The sequence below is a fragment of the Camelus bactrianus genome, chromosome 7 (genome assembly GCF_048773025.1).
Source record: "Camelus bactrianus isolate YW-2024 breed Bactrian camel chromosome 7, ASM4877302v1, whole genome shotgun sequence".
NCBI lineage: Eukaryota > Metazoa > Chordata > Mammalia > Artiodactyla > Camelidae > Camelus > Camelus bactrianus.
The window spans coordinates 77,712,012-77,732,367 of NC_133545.1; the positions used below are offsets into that span (position 1 = coordinate 77,712,012).

Below are 20,356 nucleotides of genomic sequence, written 5' to 3' on the forward strand. Positions count from 1 at the left end.
GTACTAACTTGTTTACTCTTGACTGTCTTGTAGATGATGTCCCCATTTTACAGAGGGAGAGAGAACTAAAGCTGAGAGTGAGGAACATGTTCAGAAAATAGCTGTTAGTGTCAGAACCCAGAGTCAAGCCTGAATCTTGTCAGAATCCAGATTCAGTACTCAGTTTACCAGTCGAGGTTGCTTCTGCAATAACTGACACCGCAGTTGAATACCTACTGTGTGCTGGCCTCTGCTCTGCCTTTAGTGTTTTACATAGATTGTTCTCTCAGCGGTGCAGCATCGCACAGCATGTGCTGTCTTCATTTCAGAAGTATGGAAACTGAGGCTACAGGGTTTATTTAACCTGCACAAGCTTACATTATTAAGTGGTATAGATAGACTGTGAGCCCAATTAAAATTTTACATTATTATGTACTCTCTTATTCAGTCATCAGACATTGTAAAAGCCGAGTGTGTGCTGAGCATTGGGGATTTAAAATCAGTTAAGACATAGGCCTGACTCTTTGCTCCCAGTCTAGAGAAGGAAATGGATTAGTCCATGTGTGCGGTGGGGTATGTGCTGGCTGACAGGCAGTGTGGCCCAGGAGGGACACAGCTCTGGAGCAGGACTCTCTGGGCTCACATCCTGGTTCTGTGATAGATTTGCTGTGGAAACTGGGCTAAGTTAATTTTCCTATGGGTCTTCAAAAAAAAAGTAAAATGAGGGTAATATGGGAGGGAGTATTAAATGAGTTAGTCTGTGACATGGCTAATAGACTACACTATTGCAGAGTTTGAGTGATGCATGACGGTGGGAAAGGGCCTTCTAAGCTTGAGGAATGGCTTGTAGAAGTGAGGTGGGAAACAGGGCCCATTTTAGAACCACAGATAGTGAGCACAGCAAAAGACGAAGTTTCCTTAAAAGGCTATTGTGTGTACTATTATAATGCTGTAGTCACGTCAAATTCCTGAATTGTGTGTTGAGTACTTCAAACTGCTTTAAACTGTGTCCGCGATGGAAGAGGATGATAGTTACACTTGTACCACTAGGTGGTGGAGTTTTCAAATTTCAGTAGTCAGTTACACTGGTTTTAAATCTTTTGGTGTTTCAAATTATTAATCTCTACTGATGGTAGATAATTATAATTTGGTGCCAGTTTCATTTATAATATTTGCTTTTCTTCTAAATTATATGTGGGAGGGGCTTAAGATAGCAAAAATTGTTTCCCTGACATAACACTGATTGCTAAGCATTTATTCGATAATTTTAGAGTCATACTTGACACTTATTTCATGTAATACCCTTAAAAGAGCAGACGTGTGATTGTAATCAGTAGAAGTCACTTGTGCTGCGTGCGGTGGCTGGCATGGCCTCCTCACTCACGTGGCTCCCCCACCCCCCGCCCCCGTCTGCGGAGTGATGTAATCTCACACTGCTTTACCTATAGGCAGATACTATTCCTATGGCTTTTATCAACCTGTGTTGATGTATTGCCAGAATTTCAGTTTCAGGGAGAGAAATAGAGTTGGGTTTAGAATAAAAGGCTTTCTGCTAAGATAAGTGTAAGCAGTAAGAGTTAACAGAGTTGGAACAAGAATTCTTTTGATGGGTGTATCTTCAGGCTGTGGTCTACATTAACTCTACTTTTCAGGTAATGTTTTCAGTGATGATTATTCACCTTGAGGTTAGCAGGTAGCAGGGCCGAGCACACGGTACTGGTGAGGAAACCTGGGGCTTTGGAGGTGGGCGGACAGATCTGGGTTTAGAGCTAGTAGCTGTGAGGCCTTGGGTGGACAATTATTTTATCTTTTTTATCCTGTTTTCCTCATACAAAGAGGATAATGAACACCTCCGAGCAGGCTGGTTGAGAAAATGATACCGTGGATAGCTTATTCCCATGCCTGTGTGAACTGAATATACCAAACAAAACATGGCCTTTCCTGATCAGTGTGGGTTTTTACTTTTTAGTTGTTAGGCTGTGTTGTGATATATGGACAGCCTGTAGGGGAGACTGATGAACGTGTGACTGTTGGCATCTCAACAAATGACCCAGGTTACTGTGCACTGTGAGTTCCTTTGGCTACATTTAACCAATTTTGACTGCCCTCACTCAGCATTTTGTTTTCTTAGGAGTTAGTCCTTAGGCCTGGGATATATCTGCCACTCCACTTTAACTTTCTAATTTTAAGTTTCTATAGTCATCAAATTAGATTATCAGATTTGTCAAAAAGTGAGTCTAAAGTTGGAATAACTGAGTTGCTTGGGATCTAAAGGAGGTACTTGCTGTGAGTAAAGTATGTGGACTGTAACAGATTCCTTTGGGGTGGGGGCTCATGTGTTTTTAAAAGATTTTTGTTACTAAGATTGAGAAAATTTTAGTAAATGCATATATAAGCTTTCATCCTATAAGCAGTTGTCAATGGTGAAGCTGTAAAAACAGTGTTGGTAACATTAAGGTAAAATACATTGAAATTTCTAGTCAGATGTTAAGGTTTTTTTCTTTTTTTCCCCCCAAATCCTGTGTTTTTACAAATCAGATCATTACACTGAATTAAAACCATGTTAATGAATTTATTTTTAGCTATGACTTCACGCCTATGGATTCTTCCGCAGTCTACGTGCTAAGTAGTATGGCTCGTCAGCGTCGTGCGTCTTTGTCTTGTGGAGGGCCTGGAGCTCAAGAATTCGCGGGATCTGGATTCAGTAAAAACTGTGGCTCGCCTGGATCACCACAGCTCTCTTCCAGTTCTTTGTATACAAAAGCTGTCAAAACCCACAGCTCAGGGACTGTGAGCGCCACTTCTCCTAACAAGTGCAAAAGACCAATGAATGCCTTCATGCTTTTTGCCAAAAAATACAGAGTTGAATATACTCAGATGTATCCAGGGAAAGATAACAGGTAATAAGAGTGATAATTTGGATTATAATAATTCAGTGTATTAAGTGCAGTTTCATAGGAACTGGAATAGTTAAGTGAACTTCGATAGCTTTTATTGTTGAATTCTTTGTTTTCTAGGTTTACTTTAAAAAGTTCAAGTGGACTTTTTAGGGTCATGAGTAATTATTTTGTAATGCCTAGACAGGTAGTTAAGTTAGCTAAGAGGTAAGGATCTGCCTTCTAAAATTAATATGGCGCCATTTGCCTGTTAGAGGACACGGCTCTTAACAGCTGACAGTTCCATCTTTATGGAGAAGACGAACACCTTCCCGGGTCAGATCTCACGGAGGTGACTGCTGTACAGCCGTGTCACGCTGTGGATTGTGTGGGCATTGGTGATTTGTAGTAACTGCCAGATTTATCAAAAGACTAAGCTTAGCTTAGAGGTGTCCTCAGTAGAGCCCAGGAATAAAAGTTAACACTAACCCTTCCTGCTGTTCGCTGGTGCCCTTACCTCATCTCTCAAAACCCTCCACTCCTCACCCGCAAACCAAGTTCTCCATGAACTTGGAGAACTTTAAAATGATCTTTTGCCCTTCTTCCTTGTTCCCTTTACCCTTGAGATCATGAGAAAAGTCTAATGATTACGCACATAAAATAATTGTTTTGAATTCTGGTTTGAATGACTCATGGTCTTAATTTTTAATATATATACACACACTTGAGATATATTGACATATGACATTAGTTTCAGGTGTACAACATCATTTGATATTTGTATATATTAAGAAATGATCACAGTAATAACTCTGGTTAATACCCATCACTATACAGTTATGAATTTTTTTCTTGTGATAACTTTTAAGATCTACTTTCTTAGCAATTTTCAAATATGCCATACAGGTGATTCACTGTACTCACCCTGCTGTACATTACATCCTCAGGACTTTTAACAGGGAGTTTGTACCTTTTAACTACCTCCACCCATTTTTTTTTTTCTACCCCAAGTAGTTACATTTTAAAGAGAGAAGCGACTTAAACCAAATTCATCTTTAACTTGGGAATTGATACATATGTATTTCTTACTCGATTTAACTAGTAAAAGTGTCAACCATTATATGGTACCTTTAACTCAGAGATTATAAAAACTGGTTCTTATTTTAATAAAAGAACATGTAATGCAATGTTTAATTGCATTAGCTTTTTTGGATTAAAAAATACATGTATTTACTATATATTTAATTTCTTTTTACAGAGTAGAGCTTCTGTGGTGACTTTTTCCAAAGCTCAGATACCTGTTCTCTCGCTTCCGTATCAGTCATCGTGAAATCACTTGTAGATACTTCATGTAGTCTTCCCAGACCTTGTTTCGTATTGAGTGTCAGGAAATTAAGGGTTAAGTGCTCTTCACAGAAGGAAAACAGTTTGTGTCTGCCTGTCCTTGATGAGACATTTTAAGTAGGTTTGGGGCAGATGAATAAATACAAATAGGAAATAGTTTCAAATATCTATTAGTCATCACACGTCTGACCAGTTTGACTTTAAGTGTTAAGTATAAATATTGCCTAAGGTTTATTTGGTGTTGTCTTAGGAGATGCACAGTAAGTGTGCATTTTCACTGGGGCTGCGTGGAGGAAGAAAGCTGTACCATGACTACTTGGTGGGTTATGGGCGCAACCAGCAAGTAAGGACAGCTTCTAGTAGTGAATACTTTGTGCTGCTGATACTGAATGTTACCTGCCATAACGGCTTAAACAGCTTTGCAAAACCAATGTATCAGGATAGACCTAACTAACTTACACCATTTCTTTGAAATATTTAACTTTTTTCTTCAAATCTGAGCTGTGTAAAATAACCAGTTTTTAGCCATTTTAGATGTCCGTTGACAATTGGAAATAATGGCCTTATTCCCGGAGGCTTTAACTGCCAAGGTTGTGATGAATGGACCGCATGACTTGGGGCTTTACTGGAAATGACTGCTGTCGCCTTGACCTTTTCCCTTTCTCTATGTTGGACAAGATTGTTGTCTTTCAACTTCTATTTCTTCCCGAAATAGCAGCACTTGAAATGACTTTTCTGAAAAATTCTTGCCTTCAGCAAGTGTAAATATTTACTTTACAGAGCCATAAGTGTGATCCTTGGTGACAGGTGGAAGAAAATGAAGAATGAAGAGAGAAGGATGTATACATTAGAAGCGAAGGCATTGGCTGAAGAACAAAAGCGTTTAAATCCTGACTGTTGGAAAAGGAAAAGAACCAATTCGGTATGTTTCAACAAAAACAGTCCTGACTTATCTCCACAGCTGTCCTGGTGCATCGCAGCAGCTGTTAAAGCCTTTAAAGGCCGGTTGAGGCTATTTCCCAGCCTTTACACTTTCAAAACCTAATCATGTTTTTGCACCATCTAAGGCGGACTGCTTTTCTTTTCATCGTTAATGCCACTCTTCACATGGAAAGTAGCAATGTTCGTCTGGAGATGCTCAAGTGGAAAACTTTAGAATGTAGTATTTCTAGTTAGATTGATAGCTGTTATTAACTCGATAGCACAATAGAAAAATTTTCTAATTTGGGGCAGGATGTCTCAGCAGCCTTTCTTAATTGGTGGTGGGTTGAGGAGGAGGGAGGCATGGGGTGAACTGACCAGCCTTCATGGGGACTTCTGACATCTGCACAGAATTTCTAGATGAAAAATCTCAGGAAGGAAAAAAATGGCAAGGCCTAGGAAGGCTGGTAAACAAGTTCGCACTATAATAAGAATCTTGGATAGATTTGATTGATAGAGCTTTTCCATTAGTAGAGTAGCATCTTTTAAGTGTTTTCTATTAATTACAAGACAGCTTCACATGACAGAACAGAATGAGCTCAATGTGAAACAGCATTAAAAATAAAGGGAAGACATCAGCACCTCGCAGGAGGGGGCCAAGGATGTGCCGATTCATTCTGTGTATTTGTGCCCATTTCTGTGTAGTAACATGCAGTTCACGTCTGTGTTAAGAATTTCTTTTTAAAAAGTAGTCAGATTCCAATACAAGAGGATGGCTGAACTAGATTTTTGAAGTTCTCCATTACCTTCAGATTCCACGCAGTAGGACTTTGCCTGGATCCCCATCCTTCCTGCTCATCCTAGTCCACCTCTCTTGTCTCATCATTTTCATACATTTTCCGGATGCCTGAACCATCAGATGTTAGCAGACTTTTAAAAACCACCTTTGAGAAGGCAGTCTTTTTAAATAGTAAGGTTATAAACATTGTATTTATCCACCTTTGCTTTCACTTGTAGAATTACTACGTATTGTAAACATTCACTGAGCTTTAATTTTTTATCTCCACAGGGCTCCCAACAACATTAAACCAAGATGCTTATGTTCTTAAGTCTGTATTCACATAAACTGACTGTTGATGGAAAGACTTAAGAAGATCAAGGTCTCACGATTCGTCCTGGAGCGTGCGGCCGTAAGATACTGATAGCATTGAGTCTTGCAATGATTTAATAATACGAGTGAGGATTTGCTTTCTCCATTAGAGCATTAAGTAAGCTAAAACTATCAACATTGTAAACCAAATTGCCTTATTTTTCTTCCAAACTTCATATATGTCTATCAGGTAATATAGGCTTGAAAATTGATATCCTGTGGTGCTAAAGTACAGTAGAAAGAGGAAGGAGAAGTGTATACATGTTTTATTTTAAATTGTACAAAAGGGGAGTATAAAAATATGTACCTGCTGTTCATACATTAGCTCCTTACTGCTTATTAATCTGTATTGTACACAAGATGGAATGAAGCAGAAGCTGGGAGCTGGCCTTTCCTTGACCAGCCACCGCCTGGCTCAGCGTCTGTGCCAAACACGGGGGCTCCCAGGCTGGCCAGTGCCAAGAGATGACCAGAACATGGAGCAGGCGGATGGTGTCAGGGTCCCACCTAAGCGCCACCTGCTGCAGGTCCCAGAGCACGCTGAGCTGAGGCACTGGGTGGCAGCACCCATCCCTTACTGCGGTGGGCAGCCCAGGCCAAGGTCAAGTTAGTTAATAGCATTGGGATATAGTCACTGTAATGGTGCTATTAACAGTTGACACCATTGTATTTTTAACTTTGTGTCCTATATCTCCTCAGCCACGTATCTTAATATCGTATTTGTCATCGTATCTCTGGTGGGGGCACTTTGCACTTCCAGTGCAACACTTGCACTTTACTTTCCTCCAACTGTCTACAATGAGAGCAAACACACTGGCAATACAGCTGCTTTTGCTCTGAGCTACAATCATGGCTTTTCGTGTTACTTACCAAGTGGTGTTCCTGGTTAGAATCACAGCTGGAAAATTGATTTCAGTTCATTACACTTCATGATGTTGCCCCTAAATTTTGCACACTATATTCTTGTATATTATTTCAAATAAAATGAAAAAAAAATTGTTTATCTCTGACTTCTGCCGATTGATTGTGACTGAACTTTCTGTACGAGTCATCAGAGTAACAGTTCAGGGGAGGGAAAATACATAAAAATCCCACAACCCACTTCTTAAACAATAAAACAAAATATTAATGTACACCAGAAACTAATACAACATTGTAAATCAACTATACTTCAAAGAGTTTAAAAGAAAAAAATCCAAAGTGTTAGTAACAAGAGCAATAGAATAACAAGAAACCAGATTATCAGCTATTGATAAGAATCTTCGTAAAAATTTTTATCTTGGCATCTGCATTAGAAAGTCTGCTTTTAATAAGATGACACCGTGTAAAGACAACCTTGCTCTGCCCTTAGTAAAGATACAGTATGACACGTGGAAAACATTTAGCCGCACATCTTAGCTCTGGGTGGACAGTGGTTCCCACACTTTGTTGCATGCTGTAAATGCTTTTTTTTTTTTTAAATACTAATGCCTGGCTCCTACCCCCAGGCATGTTAATATGAGATACAAATTGGGCATCAAGTTTTTTTTTTTAATAAAGCTACCAGTGATTCTAATGGGCAGCCAAGTATGGAAAGCACTAGGCTGTGTGCATTTATCCAGTGAGGATAAAAAAGCATCTTTACTATAAACTTGATCAAATCCCTTAAGAAGCAGTGGGGACTCTGCTATGAGATGGGAAGAAATTTTAACCCACCTCATAGAAAAGAGTTGGCTGTCCTTCTGGAAAGATCAGGTCCATGGAGTTTGAAGTTGATGAATTTTGACATTTTATGCTACTTAAGGTGGAAGAGTTTAAGAGGTAAACAAAACGATCAGTAAGAAAAACAGTAAAGTCAATTACAGTCTTAAACTTGGAGATAGTAGCTGTTTTCTAGAAGTATGAGTTACAATTTAATTGCCAGCCTTGTTCAGGTTAGCACAAAATGGAGATAAGGAAAGATTTCACGTTATTACTGAAGAGCAGACGTAGCTTTTTGAAGCAGCTGAACCATGATGGGATAAACTGGTGCAAATTCTTTGCCTTCTCTGCTTCTTACTGATTGAACATAAGCTTCGAGGGCTCCCCTGAAAACCAAAATGAAAACAATGACAAAAAAAATTATCTGAAAGAAATCAGCTTAGCACCAATATATAAAAGCAGCCCCTTTCTGGAACTGCTCTGCCCAGTTCCACAAGCTACGTGACCAGCAGCCCTCCCCGAGTCTGCACTGTACTTACTGGTCTAATCACAGTCAGAGGCGCTCTGGCCTCAGATTGTTTCCCTTTCCTCCGTTTTCCTGTTGGCCTCCGCGAAGCCGCCAGCAGCCCGTCTTCCTCGCAGGGCTCACGAGGGGGCGCCCGCGCCGCGGAGAGGGCTCAGCGCCGGGGGCGGGGCCGCCGGCACTGCCACCGCGGGTGCCGTGGGTTCCCGTTCACTGACGGAACAGGAACCCACGGGTAGGACACATTGCTCTTAGGCTCTAATTTTTAGCAAATTATGTGGTAAGGCAGCCTGGATTTAGCCAAGGTATGTCCTCATGAGCGGGGTCAGCAAACCACCCACAAGCCGGGTCCAGCCCTATGACCGCAGGCTCACGCGGGGTCGGCGGCGCTCGGCACTGAACGGCAGGGCCCAGCTGTTGAAGCAGAGGCCACATGACCTCCAAAGACCAAAATATTTACTGTCCGGCCCTTTACGGAAGAAGTTTTCCAATCCCCGAACCAGATGTTCTGTTTAAGTGTTAGATCATGTTTCAGTTAAGCTAAAAAGAAACCTTTTAAGGTATTTTTCATTGTTGGTCTATTTAAGTTCCAAGTATAACCATCACATTTTGGTCATAAAGTTCCACACTCTAAGATAACGGTAAGTTAATACCGTTAATCAGCTCACATACTCCGTCTCAAGCCCCATCTAATATGTAATTCTTACCTGTTTGCTCCCAAACACTGAAAATATTCTTACTTAGACAGGTCTGCTCCTTCTTTTCATTTGCTCACAGGGAATAAACATACCTGCCAGGAGTCCGTCCTGCTCAGCGCTCACACGGCAGTGCCCTGGCGCCCCACTGTCAGAGTGTCAGTGACTATAGTAACTGCATCTCCAACCTCCTATTTCCAGCCCTGACCTCCCTCCTGACTTCTGTCTTCTGGACATCTTTATCTGACTTCTGCCAGGTATCCCTCAAACTCACCTGTCAGAAACCTAGGGCCGCGCAAACCCACAGGATGTACACCACCAAGAGCAAACCCTGGAGTCAACTGTGGACTCTGGGTGACCGTGATGTCAGCGTGGCTCCCCCCATTGTAACAAATGCACCTCTCTGGTGGGGGATGTTGATAATGGGGGAGGCTGTGTATGTATATGGAAAATCTCTGCCTTCTCAAATCTGCCGTGAACCTAAACCTGCTCTAATGACTAGTCTATTAAAAAAAAAAAAAAAAAAAAAGGAAATGAAACCTTGGGTTAAAAAAAACAAAACACCCTAAGAGTAGTGCTCTGCCCATCTCCCCCTATTTCAGCAAAAGACACCATCATTTCCCCAAGGTCTCTAAAATTCTTTCAATCCCACACCTCATCAGTTATCAAGTCCTGTTTACCTTACGCATACCACATCCGGTCCCTCCTCTCCCCTTGGCTTCAGTCTGAATCCTGCCACGTTGTGCCCTAATTACTGCGGCAGCCACATAGGTGGCGGTCACCCTGGCACCATCAGCCCTGGGCTAGAGGACCTGCCACACTGTTGCAAGAGGCGGCCGCCTGGAGCGCATCCCTTGCTCTGCCCTCTTCCACCGGCTTCATCATCGCCCTCCTCCAACTTGGTGCCACTGCTGGGTTCTAGACCATTTGCTGTGGCCTAAAAAGACCCTCATATCACCAGTTTCCATTGTTTGTGTTGCCAACATACGTGCAGAGCAGCTCCACCCCATCTGACTCTTAGCCCAGCCCTGATGCCCATCCAGCGAGGGGTCAGAGTACTTGTGCAAATATTCCTCAGATATAAAAATGTCTCTGCCTAACAAGGTTGTGTCCTGAAAAGGCACATTTTGAGCCTATTTGCTCATCTGCAAAATGGGGAGAATACCTATAGGGTTTAGTTGTGAGAATTAAAAGATTCTCTGTGAAGCACCTGGCTCTTCCAGGTACATATCTGTACCTATAAAGCACTCAAATACGGTTTTCCCCACCACGCTTCCCAGGGCCTCAGATTTTCCACGTAAGGAGCAAGCTGTTTGCGTTTCTCCCAGGCACATTAGAGTGTAAGGATGTATGCCTTGGTAATTTTCCCTCCTAAAGATGTAACAACATTGAGGGGTGGGGGCTATTTTATTCATTTATGTAGCCCCAGGACCCAGTGCTTGACAAGTACATGGTGAATGAATTTAAAAACAATTAGAAATAAGGAAGACAGAATTGTCATGAAAAGGAAAGACAAAAGCACCGAAGAATGTAAACAGAAACACGAGTGTAGGGATCCTCAAAAGTACAGGCCTGCAAACTGGAATTTACGGCCCCAAGACAATACGTGAGATACCTTCGTTTACCTCACAGCTGAGCCTTAAATGAAGGGGTTTCTCTTGGAAAAAACTGCTTCTTTCTGTGATACTATTCAAGTTGCTGTAGCATCCTGGGCAATCGGCCCACTCCCACCGTGATGTCCCTGCACATCACACAGAAGAGAAACCAAGGGTCCCACTGTCTGAGACATGACATGTATGTATCAGTCTTAGAAATTAACACACTGAAGTTCACAGAAACTGTCATGTTCTGCAGTGAATTGGTTACATTCATTTTATCTATTAAATGGACAAAAACCCACTCAACACTTTCATCTGCATGGGATGGATAAGACAATTACATAAACTACACAGCATGTGGAAGAAAGCTCAGAAATGAGTTTGGTTAGTGTTTCTGGTATTCATCAAAACACCATCAGAACTACGGAGAGAAAAAAGATTAAATCTGCCCTCCCACGTAAAATCAGAGCAAGATTTTCAAGCAATTATTGTATTACCCATTTGCTTGGGCAAAACATCAGCTTTCTTGGAAGTCAGGCCAAGCATTATGTAAGAGTCTCAACTCTGGTGTGCATCCAAAATAGGAAGATAATTAAAGTTACTCTTATTGGAAAAAAATTAGTATAGGAATTGTGCGAACAGGAGAGGAAGGATTGTGGCAACACAGCAACACTGCTCAATGTGATTTCAACTAACCAAGTGGAGGTTTTCAATGGAACACAAAATTGATTTTTGTCAGGCATTAATTATCAGTGCGCTTAGTACCGAAACCTGTAAATGACTTTAAAACTACCATGTGCCTTCACAGGCTTCCCCTGGCTCAGTCCTGCCCTCGGTCCCGTCTCAGGCGCCCAGCTTCCAGAACTGGTAGGTGCCTCGTGCCACAGGATCACCAGGAGGAGGGAGCGAACTTTAGCTCTGTCCGCAGCGGTCGTGTGTTGTGCAGAAGTACAGGGCAGCTGAGGGAATGGCTCCCAGCCCGCAGGCCCGGCCGCCTGCAGGAGAGCGAGGGCTCCAAGGATGCCCCTGACACGAGGACTGCCTGAGAACTGCATACCTGAGAAGTGCCAGGAGGCAAATAAAGCCTGTGGGCAGTTCTGACACCATAAAGCGTCCCTCTCAGACTCAGAGAAAGCAAAGGAGAAGAGGCCGCAGTAAGGAGAGTGGCTGCTCCACGGCCAACAGCAAGAGTCAGTGGGTTTGCGGCCAATCCTACCACTTCTGCAGAGCTTGAGAAATCTTTGCACCAAAATGTCAGTCTTTCCTGAGAACACGTTCACCACTTCCAGACCCCCGGGTGTCCCTCAGGTGTCCCCGGGCTGCCACCTCCACCCGATGGCCCGCACGTGTGCAGCACTGGCCCGCGGGAGGCCGACAAGGCACCCTCTTCCCCACTTACGCCATTTGGCCCCATGAGTCAGTGATTACTCTGATTTTGAAATTAACTTGACTAGCATCCATGCAAGCTCCCGAGAAATATCTGGTGTCAAAAGGGAGCTGAGAGGAAGGTGGAAGAGAGTTCGCCATTTGCCATTTGTCGTGCAGCAGCTGGTGCGTGACCCTCGCCCTGCCCTACTTCCAGCTGAACGTACTGCACCCGGGGCAGCAGAGGGGTGGACGACAAGGTTTGCCCCCAGAACTCAAACAAACATACTGACATTTAAAGGGCAATACTTGCCCTGGGTTTATCTACAGGGGCAAGAAATTCATCAGTGGTGCTTCAGGACGCAGGGACGAAATCAGTTTGCAGTAACAGATAGGAAAGAACATTTTCTGGGACAAAGATTCCCTCCTTGCCAGCAACCTGGGCCACAGCGGGAGCCCAGGGCTCTGGAATCCCCCAAGGAGGGCTTCATTTCCTGGGCAGGAAGGTTCCGCTAGCAGCCCTATGTGGAGTGATGGGCAGGCCTTTTGCAGAAAGCATGACAGTGTCTCTGAGCATGATTTTCAGTTGCTAAATATAGGCTGAGCAACAGCACTGCTGAGGAAATCACTCGGGAGACATTTTTAAAGAGAAGCGAAAGAAAACAGATTTGTCATGGGCCCTCAGCAGGACAACTGTTGTAGATGAGCTTGTTCCAACTTGTTAAGAAGACAAAAACGAACCCAGTTCAGCTGACTGAATCATGAGTCCTCCTCTCTTACCACAGGGGCTGTGGCTGAGCAAGTCTATGGGACTCAGGCAAAAAAATCCACGGACACTGCAAACCCCGCGTTCACCCCAGGCAGAGTCCCGCATCCACACCCAGAGCCTGAGGGCACCAGGCATAACCAGACAGATACACCTGGTGCCTCCCGCCCCCCATTTCTTGGTCAGATGCTCACAGCTGAGATGGTAACAGACAAGCCAGGAAAAAGGGCAGGGCCCTGGCTAATCCACACAGGAGCCGGGCCCACCCGGGCTCTGGTCACCAAGCCTGAGGATTCAGTGCCACCCCCAGAATCTGACCAGCTGAAGTTTTTCAACAACCCCCTGCAGCTTCCTTCCTTGGTGGAGCCTCTCAGGTGACAGCCAGGGCTCAGCCTTGGCTGCGCTGTGAACTGCCTGGGCCGCTTTAAGACATCCTGCTGTCAGATCCCAGCCCAGAGGCTCTGAGGTAGGTGAAGGTCGGCCTTGACCTATGGGTTTTCCAAGTTCGACTCCCGCGTGTGCAAACAAGGCTGGGAACCGCTTCACACCAGCCCCACGCTGGCTTTGGAGCACCCAACTCACGCCCTGCACTTAGGCTCAAACAAAGGCTTGTTTGATGCTGTGGTCTCCAGACCAACAGCACTAGGATCCCCTGGGAGAGCTGAGAATGGCTTCAAGAGCGATTTGAGAGGTACAGCTGACTGGCTTTGGACAATGAGGGTGACAGAGGTACTGAATGATGGCTTGAAGGTTTCCCAGCTTGGCTGGACACAGATGATGGTGAAACCCCAATCAAGACAGGGAGCCTAGGAGAATGAGCAAGTTTGAGAGGAAAGATGATTTAACATTCAGGGGCTGAGCTTTGCTTTCTGTGGGACTGCGAACGGCAGCATAAGAAGAGCAAGTCTGCTGGCCCGAGGCCCTGGACCACCAAGGAGAGTCACAAACCCAGGGCCACAGGAGAGAAGAGGTCTCTAGAGTCCCAGGTCTGGGTGAGCTCACCTGGGGACCAAAGGACAGATCGAACGTGAAGGAAAGAGCCAGGAACACACTGCAGGAAGTGATGGCATTTAAGGAGTGGGCAGAACACAACAATTCAGCAAACAAAACTGAGAGAAAAAATCACCAGAAAGGTTGGAACAGAAACATGATGGGGGCAACACGGCAGGGCCGAGAGGGCGGGGCCTGTCTGGGTTTGTCTTGTGTCCCCAGGGCTGGGCACATAGTGCATAGTCATAAAAATGTGTGGACTCGGTCAGTCAATGAGGAGTTTCAAGAAGGAAGGGTGGTCACCTCTAGCTGGGGTGGCAGAGTGAGAAGGGGAGAACAGAAATGTTTGGATCTGGTGGCTAAGAGGTCTCCAGAGATCGTGGTGAGAGGAATTTCAAAGGAGAATGCTGATGGAACAGAGATGCTTAAACAGTCGTGTGTGCCAGTGGCAGCATCCCACCCTGGCTGCAGCTGGGTGGACGGGGTGTGTGCGTGTCTGTGTGCGCTCACACGTGTAGAACCACACTGGAGAGGCACTAGGCTGCTGGTGTCCTTGTTTTCTACTAATAAACGTACCACGTTTACTCACATCTGCGCACCAATTCAGTAACCGCCCCAAGCGGAAATGAAGCAGAAAATGTGGAGTCCAGGCAAGGAGTCTATTCATGGCTGAGGGTCGTTTTCAAAATCAGCAGCGCAAGGTCCTTAGGGCCGCATCAGGCCCGGGACAGCACAAAGTGGGTTGTGAAGTCGCGGAAGTGGAGGACAAGGAGGGCGACAACTGCTGTGCTCAAAAGCAGCACCCTTCGGTGCCCCAAGACGCGCCTGCGCAGTGAGGTGCCCCCTCCCCGGCTCCCCGAGGCGCATCACTATACACGCCCGCCCCGCCCGGCTCCTTCCTCCTCCCCCGCCGCCCCCCAGCGCCATCGCCACCTCCTTCCCCCCCCCCCCCCCCCCCGCCCCGGCTGCGAGAACAGGCAGGTGTCCCTGGAACAGGTGGCTTTACCTGATGAGGAGGAGCCTGTCCTTCTCAGAGGGATGATCATCCAGCCACTGGGAGAAGCGCGCGTGGGACCATTCCGCCCTCTGCGGGGTGGGAAGACAGTCAGGGGAGAGAGAGCATCCCGTTCTTCGTCCCTCATGCCTCGCCGCGCTGGTGCGGGGACTCGCGGGGACTCCCGGGGACAAGGACCCCAGACACTGCCGGAAGGGAGGCGGCCCAGCCCTCCCTGACTCCCAGGGAGCCTCGTGCATTTGCCAACTGAAGGTGGGTCAGCCAAGGAAACGAGGCCTCCGTCAGAAAAGATTTATGAACATACATTTCTAGTGTCACTGTTACTGAGTGGGCTCATTCTAGATGCATCAGGTAATTTTTACTCTGCAGAGAAAGGAGGGGCTGGGCAGGGGGAATTTTCCTCCTTAATCATTCACTGCCCAGACACAGATCCACGACTAAATAAGGCAAGAGAAGGCCGGGCACCTTCAGTGAGCGGGGCCGCACTCGAAGGGTTAAGGGGAAAGATGGGAAACAGGGTTCTAGCTTCACTTCATTACCTGGAAGGGGGATTTCAGCTCAGAAGGTGCTCTTGTGAACAAAAACTGAATGACGACACTGAATGGAATAATGTCCCCCAGTGCAGGACTGCTGGCCACGTGTTCACTTGTCTGGAAGAGCAGTGGTCTAAAGGGAGGGAACACGGAAGTTATTTCATGCTGCTCAACACGGAAAGCGGCGATTTTGTAAAAGAATCGTAATAGCATATTAGTACAACGTAACTGCATGGCAGTGTAACAGCATAGTGTGTGGCAGAAGAATGATAGTGGCAGTCTGCTGAGACTGGCTAATTCTTAACCATTTCTTAACCCCCTAATTCAGCCCAGACGCTTGTGCGCGTGTGCACACACACGCACGCAGGTTGACCTGCCCTTCAACTCCATCCTTGACACCCAGCTCACTGCCTTTGGGTCTGAACTGACTTCAAGGTAACACAGCAGAATCCCCTGAGATTTTAGGGAGGTTGTAAAGGCTCAAATCAAAGCACATAGTGAAAGCCTTCAAGTAGTAAGAAGTAACAGATTCCTATGGTGGTTGAAACTTTCAGCTTTCATTTTACACTAAATCCTTCCTTGGGCTATAATCTAATGTGGGTAAATCCAAACATTTTCTACGCAACTTTTCTAATGGCAGTTATGTCTTTGTATATGAAATTACTGCCTCAGTGAACATTCTCCCCTTCTAATATCGCTGTGTGTCTGGGTGTCACCACCCACGACACGCACACCTCATTTTATTGTGCTTCGCAGGTATGGTGTCCCCCCCCCACAAACTGAAGGTTTTGTGGCAACCTGGCATTGTCAGATGATAGCATTTTTTTAGCTATAAAGTATTTTTAAACTAAGCTATGTGCAAATGTTTTTTTTCAGACATAATGAATGCTATTGCACATTTAATAGATTATAGTGTAAACATAATTTTTACATGCACTGGGAGATCAAAAAACTCATATGCCTCGCTTTACTGTGATAGCCGCTTTACTATAGTGGTTTGGAACCAAACCCATAATATCTCTGGGGTACTTCTGCATTTTACAGGGGCCTGAGGCAGATTTGCCCATTACCAATCCCCTACCGCCTTGTCAAAAGGCTGGCAAGAAGAATTTGAAACTTTTATCTACCCCTCCCTGGCTTTAGGCTCGGATGGACAAGAGTTAATTCCAGGCCAAGCTGCAGAGGCTGAATCTCGAGGTGGGATGGGAGCAGGGTCTCCTGACAGAGCAGCGTGTAAATTGGCTCTGTCCCCGGGCTCCTCCCTCACCCAGGTTACTTCCTCGTGTGCAGCTGGAGACAGACCAGATGGTGGGACGTGACATCAGGAGCCAGAGTGCTCTCCAGACAGCTGCTTCTGGCTGGATCCAGAGTACTGTAAGAATGTCTTCATATTAAATATTCTATAAGTGAAATTTATCCCTGGTAGAGATTTTTCTAATTTCAATTGTTTTGTAAAATAACATTATTCTGTAATTTATTTTCTTTAGCTCTTGGGGAAACACTTCAGTTCATTCGTGTTGTCTGTGACCAGAAATCCAACAAGCCCCACAGCAGGCGCTCCGTGGGAGCGTGTGGCCCTGTGCAGTGCACTGGCCTTTTCAGGACCCATCTCACGGAGTTCCATGCTGCAGAGCCGTGGGCACTGAGTCCAGCACCCAATCAGGGATGAAAACACTACTGAGAGAATTTTGGGTTGGCCTGCGGGCACCTTTGCCTGAGGATGAGCCGGTCTGTCTCCAACTAGCCAAGCTCCTAGTTTTAACAACAGCAGCAAGAGCGACCACATACAGCACTTAGAACATGCCAGGCACTGTTTTATGTGAACTCATTTATTTCTCCACACAACCTATGAGATAGGCACCGTTACCCCCCCCCCCCCCATTTTACAGACAGGTAAACTGAGGGGGAGGAGCAATCAAGTAAAAGCTAAGCTAAGAAGGGGCAGAGCACGGACTCCAACCTGGAAAGCCTGGCTCTAAACTTTGCCAGGCAGCCTCTTGTAGGATATCAGCTGTAGCTACCACTCATCCTGTCTTTACAACAGACAGACTGATTCTCAGAGAGAAACAGAGAGCCCTGGAGAACATACAACCTCAAACTGTCAACAACTCCCACAGAAAAACCTATCTGAGAAAATGAATGTTTCCAGGACACTACCTGAAGGTACCCTAGATTCTCGCCATGGGTCAAAGACCACTAGTCACCCACACACTTGAACCACGTTATCATAGCCTCCCTTGGAATCACCTTCATCTGGCGGGACCCGAAGGTCCTGTGGGCAGTGAGTGGCGCTGTCAGAGGCCCCTGGAAGCTGACTCTGGGTGGTAACGGGACGAGGCTGTCCCCCGCCGGCTCCACCTCCCACAGGCTGGGGCGCTGATGCTCTGGCAGGGGAAACGGAACAGCTCACAGCCCCAGGTTCCTGGGTGCTGAGCAGCCGGCTCCCCAAGCAGCCCTGGAGCCCCCAGTCCAGCCGGAGGCCAGGCTGTCCCTCGACAGGGCTGCTGGAAGAGGGGAGAGAGGCTGTGGGGAGGCGGCTCCTCCCCTGGGTCACAGGCTCCCACTGCAGGCCTGGCATGCCCTAAAGGCCACTGGGAGGGACATGGGGAGACAGGGGAGCTCCTGCCCGCACTTCTGTCCCGGCTGTCCCCAGTGCTGTGAGAATCCCCCTTCCCCAGAAAAGCCGACTCTTGGCCTGTGGCATGCGCCATGGCAGGATTCATCCTGCCCTGGTTTGTGATGCGAGGAGACGGGGGTCAGTCCTGTATGACAGACAGGCCTCAACTTACTGAAGAGCAGCCCGATGGAACCCTTTCTGCCTCTACTACACAAAGGTGACCAAGAGTTATGGTCCCACATCTCTCAGTGCTCCCAACATGAGGTCCCGTGCACGGATGCTGTACAAGTCAGTACTGAGAAACACTGAACTTTCTCCTAAGAACTGATCTATTTCCTCCCTCCCGAAAACAAGACTTACACAGCTGATTCTGTTTCTCTTTTATCTTTGGCTTCAGGACCTTTAAAGTCAAATTTGAAATTTATCTACAGCAATTAATTAGTTTTATGGTTTTAATATTTGTGTTTTTCTTTATTTTCCTTCAATATACTCTTGATGCAAACTGCAAACAATGCAAGGGCAGAAAGGGAGGAAGGACAGGAAAGAGGGAGACAGGGAGAGAGGAATGATCTGTAACATGCCACATCCAGCAGCCCAACCGAGCTACACACCGAGGCTGCTGAGTGCGACGCCCGCACAGGGCAGGCCTGATAGAAACCAGCTCACTTTGAAGTGGGATCTTTTGGTCAGTCACCTGTCCCTTTGGAGCTCTGGGTCACAGCTGTTATTTTCCTGACAAGACCAAATCTTCCACTCTAGCTACCAACAGGACTGCCAAAGAAGCCAGGGAAAGCAAAACTGGATTTGATTCCACATTATGCATCACTGACGTAATTACCTGTAAACATCAAAAGCAGAGATTTTGTTTCTGATGCCTGTTTTAACAGTCTGAAAGAACACAGCATGAGAACCTCCCTCCTCCCTGATTCCAGGTGGAATCTGAAATACCAGCAGTTAAAAAAGAAATCACCATCTGAGGTGACATGGGGAACAAAAAGAAGCTAATTAAGGGGTTATAAAATGCAGATACCCCAAATACCACAATATCATTCTCAGAGAAAGAAACTCTAACCAACAGCACTTTCAAAATTAACTTTATAGGCAGCTGGTAGTCTTAATTAATCAAGTCTTAGGTCCCATTAGAGAAAAGTATTTCTGGCCTGGGCTCTCCACATTTAAGTGACTCACAGCTGTGTAGCTGTCAGTCTTCTGTTGAGGCCAATTACAAAGTGAATTAAGACCACAGTCCTGCTGTTCCCGCATCCACAGCCAGCATCAGGGGTGCTCTGTGCCACCTGCCGCCACCCTGACTCCAAACCTCCTCTCGGTGAGGGGCCTGGGAAGGCGGCAAAAGCACTGAGATCTGGAAGCAGCATAGAAATCAAACAGGATTCCTCCCTGCACTGGACAGAGTGAGGGCTTCTGAAAGGCGAGAAGGGGTAAGTGTGGGAGGCCTGCAGGAGGTGAGGGCCTCGGTGGAGATGCTTTACAGAAGCCCCGACATCATGGCAGGAGGGCCATGTGTGTCCCGGGAGAGAATGGCCCAGGAGGCTGATGACTGGGGGTGAGTCAGGACTGAAAGCAGAGAGGTGAGCGGTCCTCCAGTTCCCTGTCTTAGAGCCCAGGCCGTCAGTCCCGGGGGACCAGGACGGAGAGGAGGCAGGATTCAGGCACGTGCTCTCTAGCGATTAAAAGTGCACATTTGCCTCAAGATTCCCGAGGCATCTCCTGGAAGCCTGTCTGCAGCACAAGACAGGGAGATGAGCCATTTCATAGCAGGAGGCCACCATCAAAGTGGGGGGTTGAGATTCTCTTTAACATTTTCTGACATTTCCCTGGAGGATTCACGCAAGCAGTCACAGGGTGTTCTAGGACCGGTCAGAGTGAAAACAAATTAGGATTTCTGGACTAGGACGTGGTCAGGCAGAGGTGGGTCTGAAATGCAGCTCTGCAACCCTCACATGATGTCAGACGTGCAACCCTGGCGACTCGCCCCCCAGCCCCTGACTTCACAGCATCATCCCCGACTCTCAACCCGGTCGTGAGGGCGAAGCGAGAAAATATCAGTACAACACTCGACACAGGCTTGTTAGCATATAGTAAATGCTCAAATCATGGCGGCTAGAATAAAACCAACAATAAACGACATGTCCAGCCCTCCACGTTTGCCCGGGGACTCCTAGCACGGCTAGAGAAGTGGCAGACAGCACAGCAAAGCAAGCCCCACATGTGGCCACCCTGTGGCTTCAACACTGCCACCAGACCCTTGGAATCAAGAATCTAGAGGCCCTGGGGAACCAGTTA

The 20,356-nt window shown here is 46.2% G+C and overlaps 2 protein-coding genes across 4 annotated transcripts in view; one reads left to right on the plus strand and one right to left on the minus strand.

The window, feature by feature from the left end:
* HBP1 (HMG-box transcription factor 1) overlaps positions 1-7,273 on the plus strand; it is a 28,238-nt gene extending 20,965 nt beyond the window's left edge. For 2 of the 3 annotated variants that reach the window (XM_074367661.1, XM_010946711.3), the window contains exons 9-10: positions 2,562-2,879; positions 4,980-6,136. In XM_074367661.1, the coding sequence (XP_074223762.1) occupies positions 2,562-2,879; positions 4,980-5,244 (583 nt within the window). In that variant the 3' untranslated portion in view covers positions 5,245-6,136. Of the gene's footprint in view, positions 1-2,561; positions 2,880-4,979; positions 6,137-6,189 lie in introns of those variants that run through there. The other variant, XM_010946710.3, reaches the window with a different exon arrangement.
* Positions 3,530-20,356, minus strand: part of COG5 (component of oligomeric golgi complex 5) — a 240,407-nt gene continuing 223,580 nt past the window's right edge. The window contains exons 20-22 of the mRNA XM_074367660.1: positions 15,442-15,568; positions 14,894-14,973; positions 3,530-8,336 (exon numbers count right to left, since the gene is read on the minus strand). Coding sequence (XP_074223761.1) covers positions 8,222-8,336; positions 14,894-14,973; positions 15,442-15,568 — 322 coding nt within the window. The 3' untranslated portion in view covers positions 3,530-8,221. The remainder of the gene's footprint in view (positions 8,337-14,893; positions 14,974-15,441; positions 15,569-20,356) is intronic.